Genomic DNA, 22,650 nt, shown 5'->3' on the forward strand with positions numbered 1-22,650 from the left:
TAAAATAAATAATGGGAAAATCCCTATACAGGTGCCATCACATAGCATACATTCCACAAATTAATATTACTGGATTCCAAATCTCAGAAAAAGCAACTCCATTCACCAAGTATTCTAAGTCGAAAATGTAGGAGTTATCTTCAACTCGTCCTTTTCCTCATCTGCAACCAATGGATAGCTATGCAGCATCAATTCCTCAACTCCACCTGCCCTTAATTCAGGCTCGCATGTTCTTTCTCATGGACACAGCAATAGTCCCCTAACCACTTGATCCAGTGGTTCCAATTCCACATCCTTCCAACCTATCCTCTATACTGAAACCCAAGAATCTTCCCAAGACACAAATCTGATAATGCCATGACTGCTTAAATCTGCCCAGTTGCTTCTCGTTGCTTCCAGGGTTACATCCACATTAGTACTGCACTGCAGGCTGACTATGATTTGGCCCCTGTCTACTTCCAACTGAATCCCTTGATTATTTGGGGATCTCCCCAACTGCCCATAGCGTTTTGGATTCTGTATCTCTGTCCCAACTGCTTCCTTTGACTGAAATGCCCTCACCCCTGTAATGCCTTTTCTTGGCATTCAGGCAGACAACTACTCATCTTTCAAAACACTGATCAAGCATCACCTCCGCTATGAAGTTATTCCTGACAGCCTCCTGCCATTCTGCCTATCACTGACTCCTCTTATCTCCCACCTCTACCTGACAGATGATTTTCTATCCTGGCAAAGATGTATAACATATGGTTCCCAGGCTCAAAAAGCTTAGGATCATCATTCAACCAGTAATCTTGTTATATAACCTAGACAAGTAAGCCGCTTTGAAGGAGAAATTATAAGTCATGAAGAAATAACAAATTATAAGTAACTTCAACACTCAGAAGCCCCTGTGACTCCCAAGCCATGAGCTGTGCGTGCGCACGTGCGGTGCTATATGTGTTAGCTACATATCAACTGATCTAATCTTCACAAACTATGAGTTAGCCACTATTATTATTCCCGTTTTATTATTTTTAACATCTTTATTGGAGTATAATTGCTTTACAATGCTGTGTTAGCGTCTGCTGTATAACAAAGTGAATCAGCTATATGTATACATATATCCCTATATCTCCTCCCTCTTGAGTCTCCCTCCCACCTCTCTAGGTGGTCACAAAGCACCAAGCTGATCTCCTTGTGCTATACGGCTGCTTCCCACTAGCTATCTATTTTACATTTGGTAGTGTATATATGTCAATGCTACTCTCTCACTTCGTCCCAGCTTCCCCTTCCCCCTCCCCGTGTCCTCAAGTCCATTCTCTACATCTGCGTCTTTATTCCTGTCCTGCCCCTAGGTTCTTCAGAGCTTTTTGTTTTTTCTCATATTCCATATATATGTGTTAAAGTATGGTATTTGATTTTCTCGTTCTGACTTACTTCACTCTGTATGACAGACTCTAGGTCCATCCACCTCACTACAAACAACTCTATTTCGTTTCTTTTTATGGCTGAGTAATATTCCATTGTATACATGTGCCACATCTTCTTTATCCATTTATTCCCATTTTAGAAGTGAGGAAACTAAAATAAAGAGACTAACTTGCCCAACATGACCCAACTAAATATATCAGTATGAATAAAGTATGGACTTCAGTTAATTGTCTTTAAATGTAACTGACAAATGAAAATTATATACTCTTTACATTTTTTTTTGCATTACGCGGGCCTCTCACTGTTGCGGCCTCTCCCGTTGCGGAGCACAGGCTCCGGACGCGCAGGCTCAGCGGCCATGGCTCACGGGCCCAGCCGCTCCGCGGCACGTGGAATCCTCCCGGACCGGGGCACGAACCCGTGTTCCCTGCATCGGCAGGAGAACTCTCAACCACTGCGCCAACCAGGGAAGCCCCATATACTCTTTATAAATAAGGGGATATATATTTATTGCGCCTATTTTAAAGGCCTGGTACATAAAGAAAGACGTTAAGTGCCCTATTCTCAAAAACAGTGATTTCTTGAAAAATAAAAAAAAAACACATACAAAGAACAGAAAACTGTACCTCTTGGAGGCAATAAAAAAGTCTTAGGGAGAGAGGAGGTTTTCAAATACCTCAGTTCAGTGAGTTAATGCACGAAATTAAACAGCTGCCTAAACCCAGCTCCAGAGCTCAAGCCTCCAGGCTCTCACGTCATCCGCGCGTCACTTTATCTCCGCCCACGTCGCGGCGGGGGACTATCCAATGGAAGGGCGGCTCTACGTGGGCCTCCTGTGCGCGTGCGCATCATCGGCTCGACGATCCTTCCCATCGATGCGCTCAGAAGCAACTCCTTCAGTCTGGGCACTGCCAGCTTCGGCGCTACCCGCTCTGCCGTCGCGCCGCCATTTTGAAGACGGGAAGAGTCCGGGTCTCCAACACCTGGGGGCGGCGGCGTAGACTGGTACGTATGATTTCCGCCCGCATTAGCCCCTCCAAATTCGCCCATCTTCGGGCTGCAGCTCTCGGTGTTGCCTCTATTCCCACAGGGTCCTTATCGCTGTCGCCAGTCGTCCTGGCACTCTGTCTTTAGGATCCTTTTCGCTTCCTCATCCTTCATCTCTGCTGGCACATTTGCTTCTGTCGTCGGGCAGCCCTGACCGGTGTTCAAATACCTACTTAGAGCCTCAGGACTCCATCCCTGTGGAGCTCCTCATTGGCCACCCCGATCTAGTCGGAGTCGAGTCCGATTCGCGGACTCGAACCGGGCGGGCTGAGAGCCTCACGCCCTCCTGTGGGCAGCGAGCTGTGCCCTGTGGGGGCGGGGGGCGAATTTTGGGGTTCGGGGAGAGCTTGGACTTTGGTCCTGTCTTGGTGGAGGGGCACACAGTAGGCGGTGGTGGACGTTACCCCAGTGATCTGTTGTTAGAGTTTAATCCGTCACCGGCCTGTTTGTTTTGTCCTTTCCCAGGAATAACTTTACAAAAGGGAAGATATTTTTCGCCTGCCCTTCCCGCCAGAAATGGCCAATGTGAGTAAATTAGCCTCTTAAGAAGCAGTATAGTAATAAAATAGTTTGGGAACTCGTTAGGAAGGACGGGTTTAATGATAATGGCATTGATGGCATAATGTTTTTCGTAATTAGTGTACCGGAAATGGCAAGAGAAGCAAGGGGTGTGAATTGGGTTGATACGCTTTGCGGGTAGTTTGAACGCAACATATTTCTCAATACACGTCTATTTATTTCTATAAATTCGTTTTTAGAAGTAAATTCAGTGCCAGCACCCTTTCAGTAGTTTTAAAAGACATTATTTCAGTAAATATTTAGAATTATTTTTAAGCCGTTTTCTGTTACTTTGGTTAGGTAAACTGAAGGTTTTTGTAGCAGTTTCAGTACAGGAAGTCACCTTCCAAATACTACAAAATGGGCGCAAGAGATATTATTCTCACAGGCCAGAGAGATTTATTCACTGTAACAGTACAGCGATTACTCAAACGCATCCTGCCATAGGGAACACAAGACATATTTTAAAACAATTACAATAAGAGTAGAAACTAATTTTAAAACCTACACAAAGGTACAGTGCAGATTCAGAGCTTTGTGGAGAAGGAAAAGTAGGGGTTTGTGTTCACTTAATCAGAGAAGCATTTGAGGTTTGAAAGATGGGTGGGATTAGATAATCTGAGGTTTGGTTGGGCAGAGCAGGAGGTATATTTAAAGACACCCCCCCTTTCAAAAATCAGGAAGTCAGTTCTGTCTTCCTCAATGTAAGATGTGTGAAAGAGATAAGTGAGAAATAAGGTTGGATTGTGGATTTGGAATCATGTAATAGAGAGTCTTGAATGCCAAACCCAGTAATTTGGACTTTATTCTTTAAATTTTGGTGATTTAATTAGAGCTGTGTGTTAGGAAGACTAATATGGCAACAGTTAGCCAGGAGAGTATTCCTGTAGTCAAATATGATATATTAAGTAATAGCCTAATGGTAAGACTATAAGGCCAAGTCGTAAAAGTAGACCACTAGTGTATCCCGTGTGTTAAGGTGAACTTATACCTAGACATAATCATAGGAAGGGAATGTTGTAAAAGAAACATGTGCTACTCTCAAAGGAAAGATACTAGTTAGAGTAGTATGCTAATATTTGACCTGGCTTTATTTTGATTTGAATGAATAAATTAATCCAGTAGGTATTTTGAAGGATACTTTTATTGTTAGAAAGAAGTTTACATAAAACAATATTCAAATATATGTTTAAAAATTTGTGTTCGTTTATGTGCATTTTAAGTGCTGAATGGATGTTACTAATGAAACATGAAGATAGATATGTATGTCTTCAACAATTTAGTTTGCATACATAGCATGGGTCAGGTATGTCTATGCTTCAGAGGCTGAACAGGTCAATTAAGAAGCCTTGGTGGGGACTTGTACAAACTGAAATACTCATTTCTGATATAAAGGGAGCAGCCTTTCCTTAGCTACAGTGATGTGTTGCCAACTAATGTCATTTGGGAATGTGAATCCAGCGCTGCCATATCTTTGGAGTTTGTAAGAACAGCTGAAAGTCTGGATATTTTGTGTGAAATATCACAATTGCTCAATGTTGATATACAATTCAAATTTCTTGTACCACTGAGAATTACCATTTTTGTCTCTGAGCAGGTTGGGTGCACACCCAAGGGAGGATGCTTAAATTTTCAGGTGGGCAGAATGCTCTGGAGACAGGTCTTGCATTTTGAAGACATATAAAGGAGGTTCTGTCTATCCAGATCTTGTAGAAAGAGTTGGAATTTGTCAGGCCTAGGAGGAGAGGGAAAAGGACGTTTTAGCAGAAGAAATCTTGTGGCAGAATAAAAGAAGGCAGACAAATATGGGAAGAGTTGGGTAGATATTTTTATGTGACTAAAGAGTGGAGTAAGAGAAGGAGGGATAAAATGAGTAAGAAATTATGTCAGAGAAGTAGAACGACCAGTTAGGATGTATTCTTGTACTTAGGATGAGAAAGTCAGAAGGAACACAGGGCTGGATTTCAGAATACTATGTGAAAGGGAAAAAGAGTGATTCTACAGTATCTAGACTATTTCAACATCCTGGTAACTATTTTTCATACCACCTCTCTAATCCCACTCCATTCTATACACTGCCCTTAGTGGTACATTCCTTAAAACATCCTTTATTTTTATCAGTTTAGTCTTTTCCTCCCTGCCTACAGGTTAAAATTCTGATTTATTATCTTGATATAACAGGCCCTTTCCTGTCTGTGTCAAGTATAAAGCCTTTTATAGTTGCCCACAAGTTAACTTTCAAGCTTGTTTTTTACTGCACTACCTTATATCCACCTTCAGTGAACTTGTCACTCTTCTGAGTACATCCTTTATGACTCCATCCCTTTGTTCCTGAAAGTCACTCATTGAAATGCCCTTTCCCCAGCAAATTTCTGTTTCTTCACAACTAAGTATATCCTCCATGAAACTTTTTGCCTATGTCCTCAAGGGTCTCTTAATTGTTCAGATCTTTTAATAGCATTTCACAGATGTTATGGTATTTGTTCTTACATGTTTTCCACTAATCTAAGAGTCAGCGATTTCTTTTTTTAATATAAAGAGCCAGATAGCAAATATTTTAGGCTTTGTAGGCCGTAGAGTCTCTGTGAAGCTACTTAACTCTGCCATTATGACATGAAAGCAGCCACAGACTATACATAAATGGGTATGGCAATAAAACTTTATTCACCAAAACAGACAGAAGGCTATATTCAGCTATAGTTTGCCAACCCCTGCATTAAATTATTCTGACTTAAGTATTTTGATTAAAGTTTACACGTGAAAGATGTTTACACATTCATCCATTGTAACTGACCTCAGAGTCTAGGGAATGAACATAAGAGCAGAAAATGTATCACAAAGTTGTATGCTAAAATGGAGGAAAGTGGACATTGCCATTAAAGAAAGAGGAAAGATGGTATGGTAGATAATTAGTACAATTTACAGCAGTAAAAGAAGAGAAGAATTAGCAAGTAAATAGGTTTTGTTTCTAGGAGAGGTTTTGAAAGTTCTTTATTTTGAGAATAGAATCTTATTAGTTGTGCTACCTTTTTAGTGTCATCACTAAATAGGGCAACTTTTAGAGGTTCCCATTCTTTCTGTATGGCACTCTTAATTCTGGGAATGGGAAAGCCATATATTTTTACCCAAAGTAACTTATTACTTGTTTTTTAAATATTTGTATTTATCTAAAATTATAAATATACATGATGCTTATCCTGTGGTAGCTGCTCAATAATAGTAGAATAAACATTGGTTTTAAAAGATATATTGCAATGTGAGGATTTACCAGAGATTGTCTATGTTAGTATAGCATTTATATCCAGAATAATTTTGATTTTTGTGTCCTTCTTAGGTGCTCTGTAACAGAGCCAGACTGGTTTCCTATCTCCCAGGATTTTGCTCTTTAGTTAAAAGGGCTGTCAATCCCAGAGCCTTTTCAACTGCAGGATCTTCAGGTTCTGATGAGTCTCATGTGGCCACTGCACCTCCAGATATCTGTATGTAAAAGTTATTATTGCTTTACTTATAATTGTTTCATAACATTCTGAGTTGTGTTTCCTGTAATACAGTAAGTCCCCTACATACAAACCTTCAAGTTGTGAACTTTCAAAGATGTGAACACGAGTTCACGTGACCAGTCACGCAAGTTAGTTCACGTGTCTGGTGTACATTGTCACGTGTGTGCCTTCTCTACAAGTGGTTGTGCTTTTGTGTACTTTATGGTACTGTATAGAGTACAGTGGTACAGCATCTTTATTTCAAGCCCAGGATGTCCGGAAGCAAGCATAAAAGCAGCGTATAGCTGGTATTGCTAAGAAGCACCAAGCAATAACAATGGAAACAAAAGTGAAAATAACTGAGAGAGTGGAATGAGGCGAAAAGAAGGTAGACGTTGCTCATTCTTATAACATGAATCGTTCAACCATCAGCATGATTCTAAAGAACAAGGACAAGGTCATGGAACACGTGAAGTCTGCTGTGCCGATGATGTTGACAATAATATCGAAGAAGCGTGGAAAAGTGATGAAGGAGTTGGAGAAACTTCCCAGTATGTGGGTGCAGGATCAGCATCAGCGTCAAGTCCCACTCAGCTTAATGCTGATTCAAGAGAAAGCTAAAAGCCTTTATGAAGACTTGAAACACGGCAAAGAATCAGAGGGCGCATCTTTTAATGCCAACCATGGCTGGTTTCATCGGTTCAAGGCTAGAGCCAACCTTCACAATGTAAAAGTAAGTGTCAAGGCAGCAAGTGCAGATATGGTAGCTGACCGGGAATTTCCTGAAATGCTTCGAGAAATTATTGATGAAGGTACGTATTCACCTGAGCAGGTTTTTGATGTGGATGAGACAGGACTGTACTGGAAGAGGATGCCAGAGGAAAAGTTACATCAGTAAGGGGGAAAAGTTGATGCCAGGCTATAAAGCAGCAAAGGATAGGCTACCGCTGTTGTTTGATGGCAATGCTTCTTTCCAGTGATATGAAGCTGAAGGCTGTCTTAGTTTATCACTCAGGGAACCCAGGAGCCCTTAAAAACATAGCCAAGGGCTCTCTTCCTGTTGTGTGGAAGAGTAACCCCAAAACCTGGGTCACACAGGCCATTTTCCAGGACTGGTTTTTCCACCACTTTATCCCAGAGGTAGAGAAATATTGCTTGGAGAAGGACATCCCATTCAACATTCTTTTGCTGCTCAGCAGTGCTCTGGGCCACCCCCCATTCATGGACGACTTTCATCCCAACATCAAAGTAGTGCATCTGCCACCGAATACTACATCTCTCATCCAACCTATGAACCAGGGAGTTATAGCAACTTTCAAGAAATATTATTTACGTCACAGTTTTCATCAGGCAGTAAAGGCAAGTGACGAATCAGGAACAACCTTGTGACAATTTGGAAGGACTGTAACAGCCACGAGGCCATAAAAAACATTGACTTTGCTTGGCATGAGGTTACGGCCGTCCCCATGAATGGGGTTTGGAAGAACCTTTGCCTGCAGTTTGTTCACAATTTTCGTGGATTTGAAAGGTGGATGAGGAGTCCAAAGAGGTCTTCAGCAACTTAGTGACCCTCAGCGAGAAGCTGGAGCTAGATCTGCAAGAGGACAACTTCATTGAAATCCTTGCTGTGCACCATGAGGAGCTTACTAATGAAGACCTGATGGAGTTGGAGGGCAAGAGAGGATGAAAAGAGACAAGAGGAAGAAGAAGTAACTGAAGAACCGAAGAGATTCATGATGCAAGGGGTTTTTCTTTATTTGAGGAGGCACTGTTAGTTTTTGAGGCACAGGACCAAAATGGAGAACAGTACACAGAGGTTGCAGCAGCCATTCAGAATGCAATCCACTGCTACCATGTCATCTGTGATGAGAAAAAAAGACCTACTACCCAGACATCACTGGATTGTTTTTTCAAGAGGGTAGATAGAATTGAGTCGAGCAAGGAAGTAGAGCCTGTGCCATCCACGTCAGGCATCAGTGAAATTGCAGTTTGCCCTCCATCTCCTTGCTGATGATCCTTCAGCTCTGTCATCTCCCACCTCCTCTCCCTCCTCCAGTCAGTAACTCTTCTTGCCTGTTCACCCAATGCCAGCCCTGTACACCAGCTGTTGTACTGGACTACTGTACTTTTCAAGGTACTCTACTGTAAGATTTAAAGGTCTTTATTTTTTGTGTTTGTTTTCTATGTATTACTTGTGTGAAAAGTATTATAAACCTATTACAGTACAGTACTATATGCTAGCCGATTATGTTAGTTGGGTACCTAGGCTAACTTTATTGGACTTATGAACACACTCTCGGAATGGAACTCATTCGTGTGTAGGGGACTTACTGTATTTCTTCTTGAGGTTTTACTGATTTTCTAAAGTTGAGTTTATCCCATTGAAAATAAAATCAGAGCTCTTGCCTAAATATTTATACCAGAAAGTTACAATATTTTTTTAAAAGAAGAATGAATATTGGTTTCCAAAACTTATTTTCTTGAACTTTAGTGTTTTTCTAATGATCTTTGAGCACACAGTCCTCCCTGAAACAAATCTTCTTTTGATCCTATTAAACTATGTTACTACTTCTTGCCATTCTTTGCTGAATTTCTTAAATGTAGCTGTCACTTTGAGTGTTTATTAAATCAAAGTCTGCTTTTTCTTATCCATCTTGTGCACCACTATCAATCATTCTAAAATACTTTAAATCATGTCACTTCCTTCATAAGCCTCGATTATCTCCCACTGCTTTCAGTAGCAGTTCCTAAACTATTCCCAAGCTATGAATCATTGTTCAAGGATGAAAAAAGAAATTTTTTTAAGCTCTGTGATTAGTTAACTTAGAGAAATGCTTTATACCATAGTCCTATCGTAGAGGTTTATAATACACACTAAAATATTCAGGGAGCACTCTTAGAAACTTCACCTAATGTATTCTAAAGGGATTGCCCATGGAATCCTTTTTCATGCAACACATTACTTACAGTGTAATATAAGTTCACTTGGGCATGCAAAGCCTCCCCTGGTTTTCTTGGTCCAGTTTTCTAACTCCATCTCTGATTACTCCTCAATTTTCATAATCTGAAGGCTAAATATACATCTATCATAAATGAAAGATTTGTCACTCAGAAAATGTAAAGGGTTTGCATTGTGAATATACAGCCAACCCTCCCTATCCATGGGTTCTTCATCCTCACATTCAGCCAACCAAGGATTAAAAATATTTGGGGACAAAAATTCCAGAAAGTTCCAAAAAGTAAAACTTGAATTTGCCACACACCAGCAACTATTTACATATCATTTACATTGTATTTGATATTATAGGTAATCTAGAGATGACTTAAAGTATACAGGAGGATGTGATGTACGAAGGTTACAGTATATGTGCGTGCAGTTGACTCTTGAACAACATGGTTTTGAGCTGCTCAGGCCCACTTTATACGCAGATTTTTTTCAAAAATAAATAAGTACGGTACAATTCTCGGTTCATTGAATCTGAGGATGTGGAACCGACTATACAGAGAACTGCCTATAAATTATATTCAGATTTTTGACTGCATGCAGGGTTTGAACAGCTAACCCCTCAGTTGTTCAAAGGTCAGTAGAGGTATGCCCTTTTATATAAGGGACTTGAGCATATGCAGATTTTGGTATCTGGGGTCCAGGGAGCAGTCCCCTGTGAATAACTAGGAACAACTATATAAAGAATTTTTGTAGATCAATAGGAAAAAGAAAACCCAGTAGAAAACCAAACAAAAAATTTCAAAAATGGATTTGAACAGGCTATTTCTGTAGGAGAAAACCTAAATGACTGGTAAACATTTGAAAATATGCTCAAATTCACTGTTAATATGGGATATTTATTTAAAGAAACAGATCTGAATAATCTGTAGAACCCATGTTCTTCAAAATAGCTGGTAAGTTTAAGTTTGTGAACTGACTCCAGTCAATCATTAGTGGCTGTCTAGAGCCTTGTTACTCAGTGTGATCCGCAGACCAGCATAGCATAGCATCAGCATCATCTGGGACTGTTTAGAAACGAAGAATTTTTAGCCCCACTGCAGACCTAGTAAATCAGAATCTGTATTTTGAGAAGATCTTAGATGATTCTTAAATAATTAAAAGTTTGAGACATACTGGGCTAGAGTGTTTAGGTTGAGAATCATGTGACAATGTCTGTGTTCAGCAGGGAAATGTTCTGCGATTGATGGGTGATGTCTGTCATAGGTATGGAAGAGAGATATGGGGGCAGCCATATTGACATGGTCGTTTTTAGTCACTCAGTTCTGGCAGAGTATTTATAAATATTTTTATTGCCAGCTAAAGTCTGCAGCAGTTGTCCCTTCCTTTCTCTAAACAAAATTCCTACTCTGAGTATTTCTTCATTTGATTTTCTAGTTTATTCTTTTCTGGATCTTTTTGAATTTTTCACATGTTACGATTTTTTAAAGTTTTACAGGAATAAAATAATGTGGTCTATTCTTCTGTAAGTATTAAATCCATATTAACTCATGTAGCTGGTAAACAGGGCATTATGTCACATTGGTTCGTACAAGATTTTTTTCCAGTCCATTAATGTTTTGTGCCACCAGGTAACAGCAGTTGAATGCCCCTCCCCAAGGGTAGCCACCATTAAGTCTGATGTCTTTCCTTACAGATGTTTTTTTTTTTTACTGTATTTAAAAACACAAATATAAGGATGAAAAGTAAATGTCATATATGCTGTTCTTTGACTTAGCTTTTTCTTTTAATGTAATATGTCCTGGACTTCGTTCACTATCAGTAAAGATTTACCATATTCTTTTTAATGACTGTCAAGAATTACATAGTATGGGAGTTCCCTGGTAATCCTAGTGGTTAGGATTCCGGGCTTTCACTGCCATGGCCCAGGTTCAGTCCCTTGTCAGAGAACTGAGATCCCACAAGCCGCACAGCATGGCCAAAAAAAAAAAAGAATTACATTTACAGTACTTTATTGAATTCTTTCCCTAGTAATGGAATTACCTATGAGCTGACAGCTGGTTGCTTTGATTAGTCTTTTGGAATAACATGAAACAAACTAATTTATATTTACACAGGAAAGCAAACTTCAAACAACTATTGGTTAGCTAAAAAAAATACCTAATTGGAAGAAGAACATTCTTTCAGTCTACCAATGTACTTAACTAGTAAGGAGAAAATGATTCATTTTGTCGTTCCTCTTTAGGCTCTCGAACAGTTTGGCCCGATGAAACTATGGGACCATTTGGACCTCAGGATCAGAGATTCCAGCTTCCTGGGAACATAGGTTTTGATTGTCACCTCAATGGGACCACATCACAGAAGAAAAGCCAGGTTCATAAAACTTTACCTGATGTTCTAGCAGAACCTTTATCAAGCGAAAGACATGAGTTTGTTATGGCACAATATGTGAATGAATTTCAGGTAAGTTGTTAAGGTCATTCTGTTTTTCTAATTATTAATGCTATATTAATTTCTGATAACTGAACATATTACTTTCATTGAAAAAGTAAAAAAAAAAATCTATTTAAGTCCAGTATAAACAGAAACAACATATATAGCTTTTAAAAGCTTGGCATTGTCCTGTACATAGCGTTTGCTATACAATTTTTTTTACCTAACTACATTGCAGTCTCTTTTAGGTAATTAAATAATTCTTCAAAAATATATATTTTTTACTAAATGTTTATTTCAAATATAAATAACTTAATTCTATAACTGGAAATTTATATTCCCTGTTTTTCACTTTTATTAATGGTAATTGTAATTTATATATGGACCAAATTCCGACTAGTTTTATATTCCCCTAGCCATTTAAAAAGAAAATTTTGAGATCTCTGAAACTCTGGATACAGTAGACTAAAGAGGAGGATTTTTAAATAGCTTTTGTAAAAACAATTCCTGAGGGTTTTTTTTAATGAGTTTTTTAAACTGGTATCGCATATGAATTTTTAAATGCATTTTAAAACTAGTATTGCTCATTGCTCACTCAAATGGAAAGTTACATGCATTTCAGAGTTTCTTTCAAACCCCAATCCTTATCATTTTTCATATTTCTGTATAGCTTCAGGTTGAGATTTTGATCAAAGCCATATTATTAAAAGCAGCAACCCCTCAAATTATGGGTGATATCAGATAACCTAACACTGGGACACAGTTGACCTCCCCTGACTTTTTATCTCAGATATTCCTTCTCAGTCTTTTTGACTCCTCCTCTGTCTACCAGTTACATGATATTTCCCAAATGTCTCTGATCTTCATTTTCTCATTTGACTTGCTCCCTGGTCACTTAAGTCCTTGGCTTTCTCCACAGGCTGTGTATTCATATTTCCTAGCTTCTTATTTCTGTTTCTGACATTTCTGGTTCTATATTACTATCTGCCTGCCAAACATCTTTATCTGGATGTCTCAAAAGTCCCAAGATTTTACACGTCTAGTACTGAATTAGTCCTTTTTCTCTCAAAACTTGTCCTTATTCCCATGTTGTCAGTAGTATAAGGGACTGAGTCATCCTCCCACTGTCCCAAAAATAAAAATTATAGTGCCAACCTTGACTCCTCCTTTCATCATACCCCTGTAAATAGTGACAGAATTACATTGCTTCTATCTCTGAAAGTAGCTCTTAAATTATTTGTGTACCTTCAATTCTCACTAATACTGCCAAAGTTCAGCGCCTCCTTATCTTACCTCAATTTTTATAGGCATTATAGTATGATGGACTGTGGAGATAGGATAAATCTGTATTCAGAGATTAACTCAGCCATTTACTTAATTTTGTGACCTTGAGAAAGTTACTTCACCTTTCTGAGCCTCTGTTTCTTTATATGTAAAATGAGGATAATAATAATCCCTGGCCTACAAAGTTGCTATGAGGAGTAAACGTGAAAATGTATGTAAAATACTTATTAAACTAAGTGATCAGTAATTGTTGGCTGTTACTGGTCTGTCACCTGCTCTTCCTCGTTGCCATACATCCTCTACAGTAATACTGTCATTAGATTTTTATATCGCATGTTGATATTCCTCATTGCTTTTACAAAATTTCGTAATGTGGCATAAATGGCTTTCTACAATTTTGATCCCTTATCTTTCTCACCTTACTTCCCACTACTTCCTACTCCTTCTGTTCTCCAATCACAGCATATTTTCATTTTTTTAAAATTACGCCATTCCCTTTGACCATTGTATGCCTTTGCACTGTTATTATCTCTTGCTGGACTGTTTTTTTCCTCCTGAATTCTTAACCTATAGTCTGTCTATTCTTTATCTGTCAGACACAAATGTTAATTAATATGTAACTCAAACGTGATTTCAACCTTTTCCTGATTTCTGCCAGCAAAGCAAGTTTCTTCCCCATCTATACCTCCAGAAGACTTCCGTTATAACTCTATAGCATTTCTGATATGGATTGCATTTATTTGTTCATGCATTTTTCTTCTACTAACTCTTATATACCTAAGAGTGAAGACTGGATTTTTTACCATTGTAGTGCCTGTTCCTGTTTATAATGTCTAGTGTATAACAGACACCCAGTAAATTTCTGTTGAATAAAAGCCTCTAAGCGCTTCCTGTTGGAGAAGCTATATGTTTAATCATGTTGCTTTGTAAGTTAGTGTTCTTATCCCCATTTTACAGATTATACAACAAAAGGAAGGATAATTAGATATAACAGAATATCAGAAGAGGTAACATTGTAAGACACAATCATGGCGCATTTTAGTTAGTTTTTTAGCCAACTTCTATTCATATTAAGTCTTAGAATATCAGGGTATTTATATGTTCCTTTTTTTAATTCAACATTTTTTTTTAATTTTCAAATATTACATTCATCGTAGAGAAAAGTTTGAGTATGTAAGAAAACACTGACTATTACTCCATCACCAGCTAGGTTAGGATTACTGAAAAAACTTTCTAGGGAAAACAGGTTTATAACAGGCAAGATATTTTATTTGAACTCCAGATTTTGTTTACTTATATTTCTTATTCCGCCTTAGGGTAATGATGTACCTGTTGAGCAAGAAATTAACAGTGCGGAAACTTACTTTGAAAGTGCCAAAGTAGAGTGTGCAATCCAAACATGTCCGGAATTGCTGCGAAGAGGTATGTTGTGCTATATTCATATTTACACTAGTGTGTGTTAGATAATGTCACTAATTTTTTAATGTGTTGAATAATGTACTCCATAGGAATCGTAATGCTTTATAACTTAGTATTTTAATATGTCTAGCTGGAAATGATGATTGCCTGGCCAAGATAAGGCTTTCAAGTGTCCCCTGACATCTGACCTCATGCTGCCATTAGATAGGAATAGTAGAATTTTTAATAACTTTTTTCCTAAATCTTTCCCTAAAGTCATCCCACTCCTGGGTGATTATTACAGCCATAATTTCCATGAGCTAATACATTAGTACTACTGAGAAAAATCTTAATAATGAACTTTTTTTTAAATTACAAGACCAAGAACATGTAACCCAACTTACTCTTCAGAATTGTTGGCAGTGTATTTTTGTTCATCCAAAAAGAGCAGAAGTAAACCAAAACTAAATTCATTTCATCCTTTTCAAAACTAATATGCATTTATAAACCTAACTTGGTACCATAATAATTTAACTTAATCATCATTTTTCTAAAGTATTTTATGAACTGTTTCTTTTTTAAAAAAATTTATTTTCTTCTGGAGTTTTATTCTTATTTCACTTACAGATTTTGAATCACTGTTTCCAGAAGTAGCCACCAACAAACTAATGATTCTGACTGTAACACAGAAAACTAAGAATGATATGACTGTTTGGAGTGAGGAGGTAGAAACTGAAAGAGAAATGCTCTTAGAAAAGGTAATTCTTTCAGCTGCTGACAATTTAATTTTATGATCTTATTTAAATACCAATGAACCAGTGTTTTAAAATGATGGCTATCTTTTCTAGCCTTTACTAATTCTCTGCTAATGTATTCCAGTACTAAAAAACTTACATGTTTTCTGAGAATAAAAATACCACAATTTTTTTTTTAGTGTCTTTGAAAAACTTAGATTCTGTCCAGTACTTCCTCAGTTTTTTTTAAATTTATGTCTGTTTTAGGAAATTTGGGAATATAGTAAACAACAAAAATGTAAAATTAACTCTTCATACCCATCTCTCTCTCCTTCTCTCTGATCCTCTCTCCCCCTCCATGTCTCTTTCTCTCTCTCTCTCAAGCATGTCAAGTAAAAAGTGAAAATACCTCAGCCTTCTTAAAGGAGTAAACGATAAGTGTACAGTACAATAATAATATAATGTATATACCCACATTTTTTCCCATCCTTTGCTTTTAACTTAGAAGATATGTTTTGACACCTTTCCATAACATTACGCATAGATTTTATTTCATTCTTTGTAAAAATCTGTGTAATATTACATTGCATGGGCAAACCATAAATTTTTAAAATTATTTTAAAAAATTTTTAGTCATTTATAAGTTGAAAATCAAACTTAGGCTATTACAGGCAGTGAATATATTTGTACATATATTTTTTGTACATACTTATATATTCCTAAATAGGGAATTGCTGAATCAGAGGGTATATTCATTTTAAGTTTTGAAAGATACTGCCAATTTGCCCGCCAAAAAGACTGTCCTAGTATATATGCTCTCACCTTTACCCTGGATATTAGCATTACTTTTCATTTTTACCAACCTGAGAAATGAGAAGTAGTAACTTAAAGTCTTATATTTAAAAATTATATAATTATTTATCTAAGAGCTTGATGTTCAGTTATATCAATTTCTTTCTCTACAAGATAGAAAGGAATATTCCTTTGCGTGTATGACATGTTGGGATTAGCTCACTTGGACACCTTAGCTAACTATAGTTGAAAAAATTCTCTTTATTAATTTACATACAGGATAATATTTGGAATTATTTTATATTTTCTTTAGGGTTGGATGTATGGTTCTCTTCATTTATAAAAATATTATTTACATACTCAATAGAGTATTTTATGGTAATGACTTCATACTTAAATGTCCCACATATAACTTTACTAATAAATTCCATGTAGTAATTAATAATCATGAGCAAGTTATATATGCCAGCTAACAAAGAAGTTACAGAGAGGCATAAGGCATTCTCTCTGATCTTTAAAAGATCTGAATTTGGAGAAGTGAAATTTAAATACATAATAACTCAATAAACATTTTCTATTTATATATTAAGACAATGATTAGTAAATGTATACTACCATTTAGACACTAGAGAGTTTGCTCTGATATGTGCATTGTATTAGTAAGTCCTACTTTTTGAACCATTCAAGATTCTGAGCCTCATTTGATACTGGCTCCCGTATAGATGTAAGTCAGCAACAAAGACCCAATGCAGCCAAAAAATAAAATAAATTTAAAAAAAATTTTCCAGCCTTTGAAATGGCAACACGCTTTATCATGTGCATTTTAAACGTTATAATAACTAAAGCTATTTTATTTTTTTATGAAAAAACATTTTTTATTTTAGACATGTTAGTGGTTATTTTAGAACCACACATAGCTTACTGTCCAAGTAGATATTGTATGTTGTGGTTTACTTTATTTCAGGTTTTTTCCAGCAGATGTCAGTGTTTGCTATTGATGAGCAGAAATCTTTTTTTTTTTAATTAATTTATTTATTTTTGGCTACGTTGGGTCCTCGTTGCTGCACACGGGCTTTCCCTAGTTGTGGCGAGTGGGGGCTACTCTTTGTTGGGGTGCACAGGCTTCTCATTGCGGTGGCTTCTCTTGTTGCGGAGCACAGGCTCTAGGTGTGCTGGCTTCAGTAGTTGTAGCTCGCGGGCTCCCAGTGCAGGCTCAGTAGTTGTGACACACAGGCTTAGTTGGTCCACAGCATGTGGGATCTTCCCAGACCAGGGATCGAACCCATGTTCCCTGTATTAGCAGACGGATTCTTAACCACTACGCCGCCAGGCAAGTCCCAAGCAGAAATCTTTAAGAAAAATACTTAAACTGGTTCTTTTTGTGATCATTTGGGATTCTTTTAGTTAACCTTTGCAAACATTTAAATGCATCGTTTTGTTCACCTTGTAGTTTTTGTGTGTGGTACATCTTTTATTAAATTGATACATAATTCTAATGACTTTCCTAAACCATACTCAGTTTTCCTATTTTTAAGAATTATGAGGATTAATGAAATACAGCAGTAAGTGTAAATATTAAGTATGAAAATAACCTATAGAGTACAGTATTATCTAAATGTTTTTCATTAGTCTACAAGAAAGTACAGGCATGCCTTGGAAGTATTGCAGGTTAGGTTCCAGGCCACCATAATAAAGCAAATATCGCAATAAAGTGAGTCACACAATTTTTTGGTTTCCCAGTGCATATAAAAGTTATGTTTATACTGTACTGTAGTCTAAGTGTGCAATAGCATTATGTCTAAAAAAAATGTACGTACCGTAATTTAAAAATACTTTATTGCTAAAAAATGCTAACCGTCATCTGAACCTTCAGTGAGTCATAGTAGTAAAACATCAATAAAGATCACAGACTACAGATCATCATAACAAATATAATAATAGATGAAAAAGTTGAAATATTGAGAGAATTACCGAAATGCCACACAGACACGTGACGTGAGCAAATGCTATTGGAAAAATGTTGCCAATAGGCTTCCTGGACACAGGGTTGCCACAAACCTTCAATTTGTAAAAAACTTACCTGCGAAGTGCAATAAAGTGAAGCCCAAAAAAATGAGATATGCCTGTATTTGGAGAAAATAGGTTAAAGTTGTATATCTCTATAGCAGGGATCAGCAAACTTTTTCTGTAAAGAGCCAGATGATAAATTTTTAGGTTTTGTAGATGATAGGTTCTCAACTACTCAATTCTACCATGTATTGTTAAAGCAACCACAGACCATATATAAATGAACAGGCATGGCTACGTTCCGCCAAAACTGTATTTACACAAACAGGCAGGCAGCCAGCCAGGTTTGGCCCTCGGGCTATCAAGGCTTGGACTTCTGAGCATCTCAGGTTAATGCCAGAGATGCTCAGTGAGGTCTCATAACTCTAGGTGGGCCAGAAATTCACGTTACCCTGTAGTGCGTGACCCCTGATATCACCATTCAGCTCTCAGCCCCGCAGCTGGCACTCTCTGCTAGACCTTGAGGAATCTCACCTTGTATCTGCGCAGCTCAACCCTTGGCTACTGAACCAGGGTAAATTGCTCTGCGGACCACATGGGAAGCCCATTTGTGCATCTCCCTCTGCTCCATTACCCTACGCCAGAAATTCCAGATGCTTCAACAGTTCAGAACTCTTGCTTTCTACCCCCTCAGCTCAGTGACACTATCACTTTGCTTGGGCTCCACTTCTTTGCCCTGCGACAAGAGAGTGTCCCCAGACAGAAGCCTGGAGCATATATGGGGATCACCTTATTTGTTTCCCTTCTCCGCTGCAGTTTTGTCTGCCTATTGTTCAGTGTCTAAAAACAGTTGCCTCATATATTTTGGTCAGTTTTATATTTTTCAGCAAGTGGCAAGTTTGATAACTGTTACTTTGTTATGGCTGTGAGCAGAACTGTGCCCTTGTCTTTAAACACTTACGGTCTGTCTTTTTTTTTTTTTTTTTAACATTCTAATCTGATTCTAATATTTGCTTCTAGTCTTTTTCACTGCTTAGACTTCTGATAAAGCTAATAAAGACATTGTAGGAATTAGGATGGTAAGACCAAGATTTTAATACATGCACGTGGTCTGTAATGTTTATACACAATACAAAAGATAGAGAGGTGTATAGTGAAAAGGAAGTATGTGGTCCAGCCCTGTACCCAATCTATCCATTTATCTTATTATTTTTATGTGCCTTTTCAGAAATATTTATAACTATGTGAGTGGATAGATGTGTTTTTGAAGGACACACAAACAAGTACATGTTTTTAACCAACTTTCATTCAAATTAATGAATGGTCCATATCTTTTCATTATGAATATTTTGTTTTACCTTTCTTACCTTATTTCTAATACCTCTGTAACGATACAAAATAGCAACTGTAGGTTATAATCCATGACAAATTTGGGAGCTAATAGCACAGAAGTGATTAGAAATAGTTCCTAAAATAGGAAATAATTTAGAAGAAAAAAATATACAATTTAGACTTTTTAAAAGAAATGAAAATGTTATATGAACCATTAATCTTTTGGACTGGTGAAAATAATCTTAGGACTTTACAGTCTTAATTTATCATTAGTTTTAATTGTTTATTAATCTTATTGTATTCTCTATCTGAAGCAAAAAATATCTTAAAAATTTATTGAGAAATAAAACACTCTGTGCTGCTGCTTTGAGCATATTATTTGTGCCTTTTTCTATGCAGTTCATCAGCGGTGCTAAAGAAATTTGCTACGCCCTTCGAGCTGAAGGCTATTGGGCTGACTTTATTGACCCATCATCTGGTTTGGCAGTGAGTAATTAAATACATTTTGAAAGCCACATTATATAATTTGAAGTAGGAATTATTTTTATTATAAAATTGTTTATAATTATAACCTTGGTAAAAGTAGACCATTTAAGACTTTGAAAACCTCACAATTTTATGCAAAGAAGTATAAAAATAGGTACCAAGAGTCTGTTGTAGGTACCAAGGTACCAAGAGTCTGTTCAATTCACAATAGGTACCAAGAGTCTGTTGAATTCACAACTTTGAGGGACCTCTGGCACTCATAGTTAAGCTTCTCCATCACTTTAAATTTTTTTTCATTAAAAATAATTTTAAAATTTATTTTCCATCCTCATTAATAGATATTGTTTGAATTACATTGAATTAGTGTGTTTACTGTTCATTAGTTAAAACTTAGTATCCAATAGTTTCATTAAGGAAGAAACAGTTATTTTTAGAATTAAGAATATGGATGGTAAAGAAATATTTAGAAAAGTAACTTTTTGGAAATTAACATTTATAAAGCTATACTTTAAAGAAAATAACTGAACCACTATTGTGGTCATATTTTAAATTCTGTGTATATCTTTCAGCTACAGATAGTAATTTTTTTCAATCTTAAAATAGGAATATATACGGTTTCTTTTCAAAGTCAAGATTTAGTGAGTACTAGAAATGAAAACCTTACTCTGATAGTTTTCTTATCTTAAAAATTACAAAGGTGAACCATAGATGATTGCCTAAGGCTTATTTCATCTCTAAAGGTCATATAATATTATGCATTTGGTTCTAGGTAATATGCAGTCTGCTAGATCATTCATTTCACATTTCCAGAATGCACAGGTATTGAGGGGAGAGGAGGTATTAGGACAGTTAGGTGTTCCATGTGACCTTTTTATTTCTTATTTGATTTTTTAAATATTCAGAGTATTTATATAGATATGTGTTCGTATTTGCATAAAAATTATTACTTCATTATCTTTCTAGCTAATGAAAATATGACTTGTTTTATTTCCTCCAGTTTTTTGGACCATATACAAACAACACTCTTTTTGAGACAGATGAACGCTATCGACATTTAGGATTCTCTGTTGATGATCTTGGTTGCTGTAAAGTGATTCGTCACAGTCTCTGGGGTACCCATGTGGTTGTAGGAAGTATCTTCACTAATGCAACACCAGAGAGCCATATTATGAAGAAATTAAGTGGAAACTAGCAGTAATGTCAACTTATTTGCTCTGCTATTTGTAACATTTGGGATGATCTATACACTGTCGAAGGCTTCAGTTTTCAAAATTTAATTCCTTGTAGGTATTTATTTCAACATTTATGAATTTACAATATTGGCAAGCGGTTTGTGATTTTTAAATTTCAAATGTTCATTCATAATATCATTAAATACATCTTGAGCACATCCACATTGTATAGAATGTGTTAACTAACATGTAACCAGGGTATGATCTCATATTATTTCTCTCCTTAATTGGAAAAACCTCAGTTTTAATTATTTTTCTCCAAAAATAAATCATACATTTGGTTATGATATGTTTTTTCATTGCAGTATTTTTAAAATATAATTCTTAAAGATTCCTAAGAAACTACAATATTAATCTTCTTAAAGTTTGTTTTTTCGTTTTTGGGTTTTTTTTTAATAAATGCAGTTGAGAAATCTGGATTCAGTGTAGATTTAACTTTTTTTTAATTTTCTTTTTACTATATTACTTGTTAGATGTCCTGGTGCCATCTGAGTATTACTTTGAAATAATGTATGTACAGGAAAAGAAGAATAAGGATAATACTAAAACTTTACATATAAAAGAATATGAATCTCATCTTTATACATAGTGAAAAATAATTCTTAACTCCTGGGTTGAGACAGATAAATGTAGTTTATTCTCAGACAAAACTATGCTTCAGCTGCTAAGTCATATTTCTCCAAATTTAGCAATAGATGGAAACTGCAGTAGTTTACAGAAATGCCTCATGTGGGACAGAGTTGTTTTTACAGCATTTTAAACTTAGACTCATCTTTGATTTGTCTTTTGTCATTAGGAATATAGATAAATCTCAGGAGAACAAGTAACTTCTACCAAATGAATTAATTGAAATGGATTTTTCTGTATTTTTAAAATTAACTGCCTGTTTTTCAAATGATCACATGGAGATGACCAGCTTTTTAATTTAGTTTACAACTTCATTTAATACTGTTTGTTTAACATGTATCGATAGTTTGATAATGAGTGTTGCTTATGATTCAAAGAATAAGAGCTACAGTGTTTTCATTCATTATGAAAAAGATGAAGTCTTGACTTCCAAAACATTTTTTTTTTTTTTTTTTTTGTGGTACGCGGGCCTCTCACTGTTGTGGCCTCTCCCGTTGCGGAGCGCAGGCTCAGCGGCCATGGCTCACGGGCCTAGCCGCTCCGCGGCATGTGGGATCTTTCCGGACCGGGGCACGAACCCATGTTCCCTGCATCGGCAGGCGGACTCTCAACCACTGTGCCACCAGGGAAGCCCCCAAAACATGTTGAAAAAAATTTTTTTGAAGTATATATGCTCGATAAATTTTCATCTATGTAAGGAGCACCCAGATCAAGACAGAACATTACTGGTACCTCAGAGGCTCATCCGACTCCCTTTCAGGCACTTCCTCCCCTTACTTGCCCCTCCCACAAACAACCACTATCCTGAATTCCTACAGTATAAGTTGGTTTTGTGTGTTTTGATGCTTTACATATATGAAATCATATATACTAGGTTCACTCTG

General features: G+C 36.8%; 1 protein-coding gene across 2 annotated transcripts; it reads left to right on the forward strand.

The window, feature by feature from the left end:
* Positions 1-2,323: 2,323 nt before the first annotated feature.
* On the forward strand, positions 2,324-21,426 carry MMADHC (metabolism of cobalamin associated D). 2 transcript variants are annotated; one of them, XM_029226061.1, is made up of 8 exons: positions 2,324-2,418; positions 2,926-2,985; positions 6,353-6,497; positions 11,687-11,904; positions 14,475-14,580; positions 15,184-15,314; positions 19,821-19,907; positions 20,905-21,426. In XM_029226061.1, exons 2-8 carry the CDS (start codon positions 2,977-2,979, stop codon positions 21,097-21,099), a joined length of 891 nt encoding a protein of 296 aa, XP_029081894.1. In that variant the 5' UTR covers positions 2,324-2,418; positions 2,926-2,976; the 3' UTR covers positions 21,100-21,426. The 2 variants fall into 2 exon arrangements, with proteins under 2 accessions (XP_029081894.1, XP_029081895.1); XM_029226062.1 differs by lacking the exon at positions 2,324-2,418 and having other exon boundaries at positions 2,828-2,985.
* Positions 21,427-22,650: the final 1,224 nt, after the last annotated feature.

The sequence above is a fragment of the Monodon monoceros genome, unplaced genomic scaffold, assembly GCF_005190385.1.
Source record: "Monodon monoceros isolate NGI ecotype Baffin Bay Population unplaced genomic scaffold, NGI_Narwhal_1 Super_Scaffold_16, whole genome shotgun sequence".
Taxonomy (NCBI): domain Eukaryota; kingdom Metazoa; phylum Chordata; class Mammalia; order Artiodactyla; family Monodontidae; genus Monodon; species Monodon monoceros.